At 44.4% G+C, this 16,463-nt stretch overlaps 1 protein-coding gene across 4 annotated transcripts in view; it reads right to left on the bottom strand.

Annotated features, from left to right (window-relative positions):
• The window catches only part of nhsl1b (NHS-like 1b), a 152,446-nt gene that overhangs the window by 81,286 nt on the left and 54,697 nt on the right, over positions 1-16,463 (bottom strand). The window contains exon 1 of one of the 4 annotated variants that reach the window (XM_061241560.1): positions 5,848-7,108. The exons of the other annotated variants lie outside the window; for them this stretch is intronic. Within the exon in view, the coding sequence (XP_061097544.1) occupies positions 5,848-6,049 (202 nt within the window). The 5' untranslated portion in view covers positions 6,050-7,108. Of the gene's footprint in view, positions 1-5,847; positions 7,109-16,463 lie in introns of those variants that run through there. 4 annotated transcript variants of the gene reach the window in all.

The raw sequence follows: 16,463 nt of genomic DNA, 5'->3' as shown, positions 1-16,463 counted from the left end.
GTCGCTGCCTCTCACAGCACCTCACGGTCAGCGCTCGCATCTGGCAACTGCAGCGCGGGTTCTGCCAAGCTCCTTCCTGCAGCGAAGCTCCGAGGCCCACCGCTGTATATTTAGCCGGCCCCCGGTTCCTGCAATTGTGGTTTCTTTGCCGTGTTTGAAATCTAAGCCTGGGAAGGGAGAAGCCTGCCGTGGGCGTGACAGCCATGCCACTCCTGCAGGGGGCGCCGTTGAGACAGGGGGGAGGGGGCCCTCTATAGCAGCACTGAGTATGTATGTATGTATGTGTATACAGGTGTACACTGTATGTGTTCGCGTAAATGATTGGGCTAATTTGGTCATTAAAATAGCCTGAAATAGAAAAAAGACCCTCCAGAAGCAGGGTTCTCCCACCCAATATCCTCAAATGAAGCCATTACTGTGCTCAAACATAGCGCACAAACATTTACCGAACAGTGATGTTCACTGTGCTTTTACATAACCCAAAATGTACCTCACCTGGAAACATCATTGCCTTAACATAGCCCAATATTTACTTCACATGAAACCATCACTGTGCTTTAATACAGACCTGGAGTTTTGCAAGTGGTCAGCTGACGCATGTATTCCTAGACAAATACAGCAGGAACTTCACAACAGAGATTTAGCCTTAAAACATTTCATCACAGCTACTTAAAATCTGGTTCTGGATGTCTATAGTGTCTACTGCTGCCATTTTGTGCAGACAAGCATCTGATTCAACTAATCACAGTCTTGACTCAACCAATTTGAATTCCTTCGTTTAAGCGCACTGGTGAGTCAGGTGAAAGATTAGCCGAGTCGAGTCATGTGCTCTTCATCGTCTACTGAACCAATCAAAATGATCAACGTACAGCAACACACTGTGGGCCACACTGTGCAGTCGACTCATTTGTTCTCACCCTGGGGTCGAGGGAGACACGGCATCTGTCTTCTAATGGCTCACTTCAGCCATCAAGTGGTGCTGCCGAGGTAATGCCGCCCAAATGTTACCTCCGCTAAAGCAAGTCAGCGGCAGTGATCTGGTATTGCAGAAGCAGTGGGCATCGACCACAGTGACACCCACTGAAACACACCAGGGTCTGCTTCAAGACTCATCTCCACTCAGTCCCCCGTTACAACAGGACTAGGATATGGGATTGAAACACAATGTTGACGAACAAACGGAAACCCTGCATTTCTGAAGAATAGCAGACTCTGAATGAAATCTATTTTCTGCCAAATCTTCAGGGCATGCAAGCCAAGATTAAGATGCAACATGGCCTTGTGGGAGCTGTTAAATTCAAACGCCGTTTTGCAGATCTCTGAGCACAGGTCGGCATCTAAGGCTGACGGGAGATTTCCATTGTTGTGCTCAGACAGAATCCAGGATTAACCCCAGAGGAAGTGCTATACAGAGCAGACTGTATTCAGACAGCGGTACAAATTCTGTTCTTTTGGTTCTGTCCTCCAGCCGATGGATTTTAAATGAAACAAGGTTTTTTTTTTAGGGTATTTACAGCCATATCGGATGATCCGTTTAGGAACTACATCCTTTTTATACATTATAGGGGACCAAAAATAATTGGACAGTAATTGGAACATCATTAAAAACAAAGAGCACAGAGCCAAAAAACAGAAAATTTACCACTGTCCAAATACCTACTGAGTGCACTGTAGGTTCGTAACTGTAGACGGGCCACAAATGTTGCTTTTTTTCCATTCTGACTGGTTCCTGGGATTTAGGTGCATGTTGCAAATTAACCACTGGAAATTAAGGCAGTTTCCGTATTAGGAATTATAGAGACAAGCACAGAAGTTTACCTCAATGGGTGGACCCGGATTGAAAGAAGGCAAATCAATAAAGGGGCAGTCAAAATCTACAGACCTCTCTTTCTGCCCAGTTTCAGCAGCGCACTGCTTTTACAATCAGTGGACACGTCGCTAGGCAACGGCACAAACATCCTTTCAGCAAGCAACCTAGATTAGAACTTGAGGTTTACTACAGCCCGCTGCAGCCTGTCATTACGTTATATATTTAAGCACGGGCAAAGCGCAACGCGGTATTTTAAACTTAATTTGCGTGCCACACAAAGGAAGTTCCAGCGCTATTTTCTTTTGGCTCCAGCACAGTGCTTTTCTCAACTGCCTATGTCTTATTCCCCATTAGGCAACATCACCAGGGACATGTATCTCATTCCTAATGTTCATCCTATTCCCTGACTTATTCCTAATAGCATGTCCAGCAGTGTCTGTTCATATAAAGAGACCTGTGGAGTAGAGGAGTTTCAGACGGGTGCTGGTTGTCCCATTTTAAAGGCAGTGCACTCCTGATGAAGTGGGAAATGGGGGATATGTCAAATGCAAATGGACCGTAATAGTCGGGCTGGAACAAATTTAATGATGCAATATATCCATCTGTTGGCCAGCAGAGAGCCCACAGGATATCATGGATTAGACAGTTGTGGTATCCACTCAATATGACATCTCTGTCTACACTACATATAGTTTGCAGGGGCTGCTCACATATTTTGAACTATGGCATTGTTCACATCGAATTGCAGCAATATTCATATCAAAATATGGCCTTACTATTTAGGATATATCAGGAGTTGATCTACATGCTCAGCTAGAAGCCTTTTCAACAACAATGTTCCTGCCTTTCACTTGAGGTTTCACACTGTAGATTTTTTATACGGAAAAAAAAAGTATTATTTTGATAGTAAAACCATCATACAAACTAGAGCAGAAAGCCTTGAAGCAGTATAAGAGACTATTCTCTAAATATGTGAAAATCCATTCTGTGAGCCACGTCTCAAGTGTGACGAAGCTGTGAGATGACGGATATGTACAACAGCCGGAAATGCGGAAGGCCAGGATTTCCCCTCCTCAGCAAATATAACTAGCACCTTTCATTAAGAGTAAACAAACAGAAGAAAAAAGAAACCCCCTGAGATAATGGATTCTATGTAACAGCAAAACTGGATGCTATGCAAAATTAGAAGATCAAAATACCAGTCCAAGTAGTGGCATCATTAAACCAAAAGCAGACAGAGCAGCCATCTGTATTTCCGACACTGACCTTAACCAATCAGTGGGTTCGGTTGTGCTTAATTGGTTAAAACACGCCAATGAATGACAGCTTATTGTAGCTCCACCCATGATAGGGTTCTACCACAGAAACAGTATCAAAGGAGGGCAGACATCTTGAGGCATTAGGAACTTCCATCCTCTTGGGGGTGGTATAAGATACTGCCATCAACATTCCAAACATCACATTTCTAAAAAACCAACTAATGTCCAGATCAGCTTTGTGGCGTGCCACAGCAGGACGCCTAATAGTACTGAAACAAGACAGCAAAGCCACGTTCCTCCACCGCAGGTTACTCAATGTTGTCCTGAGAGGGGACTCATGTTACCACGGTCTCAGCTGCGCCGCCTCGTTAGAACACGGCGCGGCACATGACCCGCCCGTCACCGAGCAAACGCGCAGGTCACAGGAGCTGCCGGACAGTCCTGACAATTCCACAGCCGGGCCGCTGCCGTGTTGATGTTCGACACATTTATCCAACACATTTGATATTTGCCGTTCGGGTAAAGCGTTTTTTTTGTGAGGTTCGAATTACAATGGAAAACAGACTTGTTTACCAGGGCAGTCTCATACTGCACAGGTCGTTATAGAGAATAAAAGCACAATGAATAAATAACAACCCCGGTCAGGTTCCTGGAAACCATGAGAAGGTTCCATGCTCGTTGGGAGCCCTGAATTGATTGATAATATAAGGGTGGGGCCTGAAAGTAGCTCTACTGGCCACCGAGCTGTGAATAGGCATACCTTTCTTGAAATTAATTATTCAACTGTAGCATGCTACTTTTTTTCCTGTCACGCATTTTGTTCCAATTGAATGTTCTGTTTCAATTAGGGAAAAAATTCTGCTTTTTCAACATTCAACTATAGTGGTCAGGGTCTCTGCAGCACTCTGCAGCAGTCTGTTCTGTTGCTAGAGTACAGTAGTAAGCTGATCCTTGTCAGTACTTCACATCCTAAATAGAATTTACTGTATTACACATGCTGCAGTGTCATATGTCAGCAGATTTGGCTATTTAAATGAAGCGGAAGGCTTATTGAGCTGGTAGAGTAATGGAACCTGACTGTAATATACAGTAACAATTATTCCTGGTTGTTGTAACTGGTTAGGTTAGAGTCACTGAGTGGTGGAATTCTTCTGAAAATAGTTAGTGGAAAGCTATAAAACATGAAATTCAATAATGAATCAGAGAAGACAATATATAAAGCAATGGAACCTATTTTATCACACACAATTTTTCAATGCCAATATATTCCTGCTTCCTGCTTACATCATGCCCTTTGTTGACAATTTACTCATTTACTACTACTGCTGCAGCACAGCTGACAGTGCATGTAGCACAGCCGTTAGCATAGATTGCTACACTGCTGTTAGCACAAACTGCACACCTTAGGGCACAGGCGACCCAGCTGATTGGATGGCTCGCCCCCTTCCTTCAGTGGGACCTTTTCACACCCTCGATGAAATCCCCCGCCCACCTCCTATCACAATGCCCCGATTCAGCCACAGACAATAGCCCCTGAGTCACGTACATGGGAATGGCCGGCAATAAAAGAACATGGCCTACTTTTCTCTTTGCGGAAACAAATTGCTTCCTGGTGCTTTCAGGACTGTCCACAGGACAGGGGGAGGCGTAGGGGCAATAACCATGATCCTCACCAAAAAAAAAAAAAGAAAAAGAAAAAAAACAGCCGTCTTACTAGTTTCTATATGGACATCCACAGCAGAAATAGTCCCCTGAAAGCAGATGTCTGCTTTTTTTCTTTACAAGAGGCAGAAATCAAGGACAACCTTGCTGAATCTTACGGAAACTGTACTTTGTCACAGACGCTGCCTGCTGACTGGTTTCCCGCCTGGTTCAGGGAGTGCAGATAATTACATATTCGTCCTCATTTACCTGCTCTGCCTCAGTATGTACCTCACTTATCCTTCCTGAGAGGACAGAGAGGATGCTACTTTCCTGTGATTAGCACTTGCAACTTGCATATAGGAAAAGACAAGGCAAGTCATTCACTCCTTAACAATAGCCACTGACGCATAAAGCACTGCGGTCTCAGTAATTGTTAGCCATTAACTTTGCTGTAGAAAAAAAACATGCGAGTTGAAAACAACCTTGTGGCTGTGCTGGGGTACAGAGAACTTGATCTTTCCGCATCGCACAGAACAGATGTGAGGTAAACACAAAATTGAAATACTTTAACACCTTAACACTGAAAATGTTCAACAAAACACGTTGAACACGACTGACAACAACTAATCATATGAAAGAAGCCTCTGGTGCCAACAAGGTCTGACTCAGGTTTGGCAGTACAGAGGTACTGGGATCATCTATCCATCTGTAATTTCACAGACAAATGAGATGGTCACCTCCTGTGTCCACGTTCCTTAACTATGGAAGGTTCCGCTTCCTAACAAAAGTTTCCAGGGCTTCCAAATGCCTATTGCCACAGTACTGTACATGGTCAAGTCCCTGAATGGACTTTCAGAAAACACTTCATACTGGAATGTTTTGGCGACCACAATACGCTGCAAATACAGTCCTGAGTATCCGGTGGGTCTCTCCGAATCTTTGCTCATAATTCAGGCAATAAGCCATCTCAAAAGCGCACAACAGGTTTTGCATCAGAGCGCCCGCTAAACATCAGATGAGCCAGATGGACTTATTACAGAAGAACGGATGACATAGATGCATGGCATCCTCCTCCTCCTGGCTGCAGGCCTGGCACACGCCACCATCCTCGACACCTGACCCGGCTGGTCTCACCTTTGCGGTGCTGGGGTCTGTAGATCCAGTCGTCATCATCCTGCCCTTGTTGCCCAATGACCAGCTCTCCTTGGCTGTGGAAGATACGTCGTGTTTGGCGAGAGAGCGTGGAGAGGCCAAGCCAGCTGAGCGCCCGGGGTATGGAGGTGGCCTTCTCCCTACCGTCCTTCCGGAACGATCCAGAACTCCGATCCCTCCTCATCCTCCTCCACGGCGGTCAGTTCCACAGCTCTCTCCAAGACAGGGGTCAGCGTTCGGCTCACGCCCCCCTCAAAGAAACAGTAGTCGCCGCAATTCCTCCAGGAAAGTTATCCACGTCCGGGATAAAAAAAGAGCACACTAACAGAAGTTTGGCATATTCCTTCTTTGAGGACCCCCTTGTCTATGTCTCAAGGTGGGAAACATAGAGCTTTCTTCTCCCATATGACAGGCTCACAATGAGCTTCCACTGTTGTTTATCTTCTACCGCATAGCCTCCATGCAAAGTTCTCTTCTGTATGCTGGGTTATGAAAGCTGTAATTACGTCCATGCTACTTTCGTTAAGATTGAGCCCGGTCACTCTATTCCTCAGGGAATCCTGCTTTCTGTTCAGGAACCACGGCAGGTCTCCTCGGACGTTTCTCCACAACAGGCCACGTGATCGTTTCCCTCTCAACCAACCGCCAGGTGCAGTTCGGAAGCCAAAAGAGCAAAGGTTTAAGGTGTGATCCAGCTTCACGTTTCAGAACAGCGTTGAAGTTTCAGACAAGTCGCAGGAGTGGGACCAGGTCAGGAGGAGCTCTTGTCTGGTGAGCTGACAGCCCTGGCTCCCAGCGCGCTCCACCTTTGGCCAGATGGTCTCCTCCTGTGTGTGTGTGTGCGTGTGCGTGTGTGTGTCTCTGTCTCGGTGTGAATGTGAGTGAGTGAGTGTGTGTGTGTGTCTGTCTGTGTGTCTGTGTGTGTGTGTGTGTGTGTGTGTGCCTGTGTGACAGCTTGTCTTTGTGTGAATGTGAGTGAGTGAGTGAGTGAGTGAGTGAGTGAGTGACGAGGTGCATGTGTGTGCGCTTGCCTTCTCTGTGTCCCCAAGCAAGGTGCAAGTGAGTGCCTGCAAAGAGTCTGGTTGAAGAGTGCAGGAAAACGGCTTATCTGCACGCACGGTGCAGTCGGTGAATCATTCACCCTCCCGTTGGCGTGAGGCGGTACTGGTCCAGATTTGGGGTGCATATCCCGTGCTGTCCCTGCCCTTCACTAACATTGTGGACTCCTCGCTCCGAGCCAGCGGCAGACCTTCAAGGAGCGGAGTGGAAGGGCTGTGGGGTTAGGATTACCCATGGGTGAGTCCTCTGTCGAAATACGACACCTTTCTCCCTCCCTCCCCTCTCAACGGGCATGGCAACCAGTTTGAGTCTCCTCCCCTTCGACCTCCCCCTCTCCGTCCCTCCCCCCGCCTCCCCCGCCTCCCCCCCCCAGGTGCTGTCCCCGCAGCGCTCCCTTGCCCAACCTGGGTGTGTCGCAAGCCCCGCCTCTGGCCCGCCAGCCAATCCACTTTTCTTCCCGAGCGCCTTGCAAACCGACAAGCCCATCGAGGCATGCCAGGGCAAACAAAACACAAGCTTTGCATAGAAAAGAGGGAGAGACAGAGGGAGGAGGGGCGGAGAGAGAACGAGAGCAAGAAAAACACAGAGAGAGAAGCAACAAATGCTTTAGTTTACCTTACTAATTACACAAAACCAGTCAGTTGAGCGGCTCCTCAGAGCAGACCCCGAAGCTCTCTCCAAACCCCTAATCCCACAGAGGTCGCACACCCCGCAGGCTGCTACAGGGACAGAAATAGGCCAAGCATGCTAATCTCTCCAGCTTAAATGTGGAGATTCCTGGAGAGTAGGTGCAGGACGTCTCCCTGGCTCAGGGCAGCGTCCACGTGGACGGGATGGTGGGACGCTTTGAGAAAGGGGAAACCCCCGGTGGCGTTGGCAAACCAGGCAGCGGGATACTGACGATCCTCTCCACCGCAGCCTATGCACCGTCGCAATGTAACCGATCTCCTGTTATCACCCAGATGAGTGTAGTGGGATTCCCTTCACTGGACAAGCTTTCAGAGGCTTGTGTTGTTTTGTATCCTGCTGTAGTATCTTAACCATCCTTGTTTTTAGTTAAGTTTATGCAAATATAATACCAACATGACACTGCAAGCAAAGACGATGTCATTGGAGAAGGTCCAGTTTAATATAGAGAAAAATAATTACTTTCTCAGACAAAACTGGCATGTTCAAAGATTTTGACAAGTGGAATTGGTTCAGTACAGAGCATGTTTACAGCAGCTGGATTGAAAGGTAAAGAAGTACTTTCATGACATTCCGGACAATGGTCTTAACTGACCAAATATCCCCTTTATGGTTCAGCTGAGTGATCAGGTTCATGAACTGCAAAGACTTTTGTCTAATGAAAACTACAAGGCACAACAAATATACAAAAAAATGGCTACAACAAATATACAAAAAAATGGCTACAGTCACATTGTGTGTCTTTGTGTGCATTTTTACTAAAGCCAGATAATTATTGGAAAGGAGACGGATATCTGTCGGGTGCTTATTCACTTATTCCTGTAAAACGGAAATTAGCCACCCCATGACCCCTAGTCATGAGATTTTAACTGTGTTTGGGGGTAAAGTATAGATAATAAGATGATAATTATGAGCAATTTGTCACTTATTGCTAATTATTCATTAGCTACTGTGTGACAAAGTGTACTTCCATAAACCTTGGAAGGCTTTGATTCTGCCCACTAGAAATTAAGTGGGAGGTTAGGATACTCATTCTGAATGGGTCGGACTAAAGTGCAGCAGGGTTAGCTCGGCTAGTTGGCTAGTAAGCACAATGAAGCACAGGAAAGTAAAGGCTCGTACCACTCTACCGCAACAACGCTCCTTGATGACGTAACCCTCAAATTCAAAAAGAGCGTCGTTGCCCTTGGCTAGGGGCGATTTCGTCTTTAGCTGACTGGTAACGGGGTTCAAATCCCACCTCAGGCTCAGGCAATTTCTCTCTCGTTACATCAGCACACAATAAGCTGTGGAAATATATAGCCTCCTTTCAGCCGTAACTTTCCCTAGACAGGTCCTGCATGCACACCCCCTCAACCCCATTCTGGTTCAGCCGCCGACGTCCCGATTCTGCTGAGTGAAGGTACTTTTATCCATTGCAGTGTGAAGAGAGGTCAGCCCTGCTGTCACTCATGTGTAATGAATAATTGAAGAGGTCACTCCGCATGCAGATTCAGAGCTTCTAACAGGGCGCAGACAAAGATGGGCTAAAATGCATTAAAATGCATCTCCTTAGTAACACTTCTCAAATAAACATATCCGTAAACTACAATCCACGTGACACAGATGCATTAAACATGAAAAAATAAGAAATGCACATGTAAGTACAAAATATGAAATGCATAAGTAAGTACATTTCAAATGTATGCTTGAAATACTGCTTGTCGTTGGTTGCAGGACATTTGTCCCTTAGACTACAGCAAGATTCTGGTCCTACTGTCACTCAGACAGCATTCACAACTGAAGACATCACTCCGCACAGAGCAGAAGAGCTGAATATCAAGGCACAGGGACTCATTGCAGTGCGTTCATTAGCATAAGGCTAAGCGCTTTGAAGCCATTATATGTGAGGCCTGGTAGTGACCAGATAACAGCACTCATGATCTGAATAGTGTTAAAGGAAATCCTGCACGTGTATTTCAAATACACATGATATCTTGCGTAAATAAGACAGCTTCGGTGTTGCTGTAAGGTGTATTTCTTCACTTTGGAGGAGGTAGGGTCCTGACTCCTATAAGCTTAAAGTCCTTATGCTAAGCTAACACATTTTTGCTAACATGGAAAGACAGAAAAAAATAATATTTCCCTAAATGTTTGTGTTTTCCCTTAAAGGTAAGATCACTAAGCTTGATCAAAGCTTAAAGCTGATCAACAACAATGTTACTTGCAGAGAGCACTTTTGTTCAATAACTTTGTTTACAGTCCAAGATAAACATATGTTTCACAGTCCATACCTTATCATAATAAATTGCATTAATTGCGCAGTTCATGATCTGAAAGTGCTTTATAGGGAGTGGGAGAAACATCCCTCAACCACAAGTAATAGGTAACAGCCACCATTGTCATGCAGGGACAGCATTTAAAACAGAATGCTCGCTGCCCACTACAAAACACAGAGTGGGGGAAACCATGAGGAATCCCACTCAAATAAAGGGTCACGGACCACAGGTGGGCATACATGACTCAAAGACCAGAACACCCCATAGTGTGGCAGGGGCCACAGTGTCAGTCCATGATCTGCTCGGGGTCCTTCTGCATAATGATGTGTGGTGACGTATCGCTGTAAACTTTTGAATTACATATTCAGAACTTAGCTAGCTGTTCATGCCATTGTCTAATTAAAAGTAAAACTGGCCAAAATGTTGTCCCTTTGGTCATGTCATAAGGAGAGTGAAATAGTGCTTAAGCATACCCAGGTCTCAATTGACTCTGCAACACCCAACACAAAGAAATGTGTGCATTATACTAATACAAACATATATAATTAATATTTAACTTGTGCTATGCTTTCAGAGCCAGCTTCATGTTTCATACATTGCTGGCCAGGAATGTACCGTCAGTGCCTGATCACTAGACTACAGCAATAAAAATGTAACACGTCACAATATGTCACTGCACAACAAAGATACGCAAGGACCCCGAGCAAATCGTCGACCGACAATGGTACCCTGACATCGCCACGGCGACAGGCCAGACTGGGGTGCAGGGAGATTGGCACTGTTATGCGCTAGGCTACGCTAGGCTCTCTGAGGTGTCAGTCAAAACTGCATAGACCTTCCATCGGGGATATGACAAACCTGGCTTTCAGAAAGTGCTGTCAGCCGTCGTGAGGGCGAGCGCTGGGGTAGGGGTCAAAGGTACTAGAATGTCAGCGAATGTCAGTGTGGTCTCACAGAGACATATGGCGCGTTCCATTTACTTCGGAAGTCGGAGCTGGGAATGACGTCACACCCGAGTTGACCGCATTCCAGTAAACAACTTGGATAACCAAGATGGACGCCTCCAGTGCTATTGTTGCTATCGTTGTAGCCATTGTTAGCAATACCAGTTGAAAACACCACATTACACGGTATTCTATACATACAAACACCGTAGTAACATGTCCACAGATAGACGTTGGACAGTACTATGTATACCACTTATTTAATTACACAAAAACAAAACAGAAGTGCTAAATAATACAGATTTTATTTACCGTTGACGCACGGAGCAGCCATCTTGGATTTCTAACTCGGGGTTACTCGGTCCTTCCGACTTTCCCAGTCGGAAATCCCACCTCAGGGGGCGTTCCAGTTGAAATGTCCGACTGGGAACTCGGAAATTCCGACTTCCCAGTACAAATGGAACGCACCATTATTCCTTTCCAATTACACACGCATCAAGCACACACACACACACACACACACACACACACACACACACACCTGAATACACATATACACATATACACACACACACACACGCACACACACACATACACACATATACACACATATACACACATATACACACACACACACACACACACATACACACATACACACATACACACATACACACACACACACACACGTACACACAGACACAGAAATCACAGCAAACGGCTTTAAGCATTGAAGGTTGATCCTTCATTTGGGGAGAAACTGCAAAATCAATTATATCCATTTTGCTATGAATGCACTTGCAGAAGAGCATCTGTCATGAACCGGGCAGTTTCTGTTTCGCAAAGCTCATTAAGGACTCGGCTAGAGCACTTCATTAAGTCAAACAATATCAAAAGAAACCATCCTCACTTACGTCAAAATAAACCATCATCATCTTACAGCAAATAAACTGTGCCCAGTGACACGCACAAAAGTGACATGCACAAAAGTCAAACAGAAATGGGAATCCATGACCACTTCAACATTCTCATAGAAAGGATACATTTGTCCAGTTTATTTACAATTGCTGTAAATTAACAGATTAACACAATGACAGTCTCTGAGCTAAACTTTCTTTCTAAACAGAAAATGCACATGCCGACATTCCAGACCTGAGTATTTTGATTCAAATACTTTCCTGTGCTCAAATGATATTGAATGATAAAGCCAACAAACAGGACTAGAAAGGGCACATTTTGAGGGCATTTCATAGGTTCCAATACACCAGATAAGCTCGGTAGAGCAAAAAATATTTTAATCTAAAACAACTATGTATTTGACCCAGGTCTGCTACATGCAGAAAATTGGATTGCAGTTAACACACACATAGTGCACAGCGCACCCTTATGGTTAGGAAAGGACCTGCCAAAGTGATGGCAGCCACGCACTCAGCCGAAATGCCAGCCATGTTGGTGCTGCTGTGGAGGCTCCTCTGAGCTCCCGGAACATTCCATAGATAAAGCAGGAGAGGGGATATAAAACAGCTGCCAGGGATAAGATGGGGGAAATTTCAGTGTTGGGATTCCACTGCAGAGCTCGGCACTGAGGTTCACACACAGACAAACCTCAGGGGAAACCACGCCTTGTACAGCACACATTTCAGCTAGGGATCAAATTCACATCACTACCAGAAGGTCTCCTAAATAAAAGCTCAAGAGAGACATAAGCTATTTAACAGGAATTTTAATTCCAATGTTTTCATTGTAATTGCGATGTCTGAAATGTATGACACTGAGCTGGTTCAGAATGACAACCGGAGGTGCAGTTATACTGTATGACACTGAGCTGGTACAGAATGACAACCTGAGGTGCAGTTATACTGTATGACACTGAGCTGGTACAGAATGACAACCTGAGGTACAGTTATACTGAATGACACTGAGCTGGTACAGAATGACAACCTGAGCTGTAGGAATGCCGTATGACACTGAACAACTGATACGTGTTGTTGTCAGGAAACCTGACAGGCCCTCATATGCAACATTGTGTTATTTATGTACTGTAGGTAAGATGGTTACACAGACAAGCACAGACATCACGCACATGACCTGCTATGTCTGTAATACAAGAGAACAATACTATTTAACAGCCAGCTAAAACCATTATAAGTCGCAGTTCTTTATTATATTACAATAAACTTATGCAATAAAACTAATCCAATATTCATTCAAATAAATGCACCTATGTGAAGTTTAAAAAAAAATCTCTTTCCACAATCTGACTTGAGGATTATAGCAGGGTGTGGCAGAATTACGACGGAAACTGAGAGACCTTCCTATTCAACGATGACCTCAATGCATACAAAACCAGACCTGGGGGAAACACAAAGGGCTCTTAAGTACTACCATGTACAGGGTGCAACCTGGAGGCACATTTCTAACAGCTTTGTATGCTATTTGCACAAAAGTTCCGGGTCAATGTCTGGAACTGGTTCGCCCACCATGGCTCCAGTACTATAGAACAAAACAGTAACTATGGTAACGAAGCAGACAGCACTGGCAGAGCCAACTGCCGGCCTGCAGGCCTGCAAGATATGAGGAATACAGGCAACATACGATAATGTGGATGACTATTGCAATGACGATATGACTTGCGATAAGTAAACAGATATTGAAGTGCGCACAGTCCTAATGTCTTTCTGCTTTAGGTACACAGCTAAAATCTGTGTTCACTTTGTTAACAAAATTAGAATTAGTTTTAGTCATAGTCTTCAAACAAAATGGAATTTGAGTTTTTGTCAAATTTGATTTGTTTACATTTCAAATGATCGGACTTGGACAGAAATTGGACGATTAAATAGACGCTCAATTATGCAGCAATAGGGGTCATTTAATGGGAGTCAAAGAATGGATTCCAACGATTCTCAACATTAAAGTTGAGAGTCAGAGTCGCCCATCCCTAGAGAATGGTGGCAGACCGACTGTCTAGTGTTACTCACTGTCTATACATGTTTCTTTCCTTGACTAGAGGGTTAATCACTGGCGTGCTCACACTTACTCTGCTCCAGAGTGATGAGAGAAAACCTCTTTCTTTGGCACTGCTCTGCTCTGTCACATGCACGTTAATGATTGGATCCCTATCATACCATGCTGGTAGAGCGACTTAGTAGTTTGTGGCTTTGTGCATCGGTGCGCTCACTTTGTCCAGTCATTTGTGAGCAACATTTTCTCGGAAGTTGTGATTTAGAAAAAGTACAATAGAACGGCACTCAAAGTTGGGAGTTCCTACTTGTAAACTCGGGGCAAATCCATCTACCCTGTTCATGAGAAGCAGTTGTCTGACGTCACACAACAACCAGCAGCAACCTTAGAGGTGCACTTCATAAATAGGAAACCATCAACTGAAAAGCAGTATGAAGCATTTTTTCCTGCATGATATTGTAATAAAACTATCATAGTAAGACCTGTTATGCATGTAAATTGATATGTTACCAATGTTATTAGATAGCTGGGCAAATTATCTCTGAAAGTTATCTTCTCTGCACAAAAGTTATTTGTGAAAATGTAAAAACTACCAAAAAAAACATGTGAAAACACATCAGTTTGTCGTGCCAGCGAAGAGGTTGGGTTTTTTTCATATTACATGAAAAATAACATTTTTTTCTTACAAAACCAAGATAGTCCCATCATATTATTTCTCCAGAAAGAAGAAGGAAAATGCAAAGATCGAGCAATGCTAGGTACCTTCAAGCAGGCTCTCTCAACATATTACATCCTGTTTGGGAACACGAAAAAGCAAAGCTGTAAAGATTCAAACTTCCCATGGGCCTAATGCCACAGCAATTGTACACCACACTGTTTTTACAGTTTAAATCTAAACATCTTTTTAACTGCAGTATAACAGAGATATTTTTATTGGGCACTGGTGCTCTTTTAAAACCAAGATTTTTCAGTTTGCGTCGGTGTGAGGGTGTTTGTGTGTGCACGTGCAAGGTTAAGGGTGTTGGCCTATTTTAAGGTAGGTGGTTAGAAAATTGAGTCCTTGTGGTAGGGTCCATGTGGAGGAGGGAACCTTTGATGTTGGGATGAAGCGGTTTTCTTTTTTTTCGTGTGTGTGTGTGTGTGGGGGGGGGGGGGGGGGGGTCTTGCTGGCAATACAGGTTCTCTCCATACTACCCCGCACCCCCCCCGCCCCCTCCCCAAAACGCCCACTCCACTCGCCACTCAGTGTTAGACCAGCACTCTATAATTATGAAATTATGATCTGTGTGTTTCCGTGCACCAGGAGTCCATAAAACAGGAATCCAGCTCTTTTAAATAAGAGTGCAGAAATTAAGGCTTCTGCTCCACAATGCGAGGGTATTCGCTACACAACAAGCAGCTGTAGCACTGCAGAACTTTTCTTGCATCCCTTCTGTAGCCATATGCAATAGAGCTTATCACCAAGACTGGTCACAACGCCTGATACAAATACAATTTCCTCTTCACACAGAATTCATGTTTCAAATACTGCATCTCGAGTTTCTGTAAAAATCATTTTGCAGACTCAGGAAGGTTAGCCAGTACGGTACAGGAGAGACCACACAAGCACAAGTGTAACCACACACAGATTGAGACACACACACACACACACACACACTTTTAGATAAGTACATGGACCAGGAACGCAGATGACATATGACCCTGCATTATAGACAGCTGTGCTGACACAGGAAGGAACGGGATTGGTGCATCGATGATGCGGATATGATTACCCAGGGGGCTCTGTTTCATTATCGGCCGTCCTGCTCATGGCAGACCAGGGCACTCTAGAGGAATAGGCCAGGGCCACTTAGCCAATTAGCCATATGAGGCCTAGGAAACATGGCCAATAACATCTGTTTGTAACATTATACTGAATATACTGTATAGTTAATACTCATCATTGATGGTTGTTAACCGATTACCCCAGGAAAATTCAAGATTTTAAAAAAAGGACAGATCGGATTAAACAAATTTTCGCCAGGATTTTAAAATATTTCTTTATTGATGTTTCTGGAATGTTTTTGGAATTAAACTGTAGTGTGGATTTGATTGTTTAAGAATACCAATTTTAGTCTGATCCGTGTTGTCTGCGAAGTTCTAAAATGCATAATGTTGACTCACCGTGTTCTGAACACAAAGTTAGCTCATGATAGTTAGTTCCGAACAGTGCAAATTTCATGACGATAAATAAGAAATTACTTCCAGATTAGCTTTGGTTTTTTTGTGTGTGTCCTAATTCCTACCATTTTAATAACATAAGTATTGGTCCAATTCACATGAATCAAAGTGTTTTAGAGTCTGGGATAGCCAATAAGCAACCACAATCATGAACCACATTCCCGCCCTGAATGTGTCGAAGTGTCCCTCAGCAAGACACCCCCAACAGCTCCCAAAGAGCTGATCAATGCCTTGCATGGCAGCCTATTGTCGTTAGTGTGCGAGTGTGTGTGTGAATGTGTGAAGGAGAGGCATTAATTATAAAGCGCTACATTAATGCAGTTAATTTACTTTTTGTCCTTGAATGAAAGAAAGGCATCAAGGAGCACTGGGGAGTGAGGGAGACCATGTGACTATGACAAGTAGCTACCTTTCCTAGCAACAACAGGGTGCTACTAGAAGCATGGTAGCCATGGTAGCCAAGCAGCTG

Source organism: Conger conger, chromosome 5 (genome assembly GCF_963514075.1).
Source record: "Conger conger chromosome 5, fConCon1.1, whole genome shotgun sequence".
Taxonomy (NCBI): Eukaryota; Metazoa; Chordata; class Actinopteri; order Anguilliformes; family Congridae; genus Conger; species Conger conger.
Note: the sequence above shows the minus strand (reverse complement) of the source record. Positions and strands in the feature narration are given on the sequence as shown.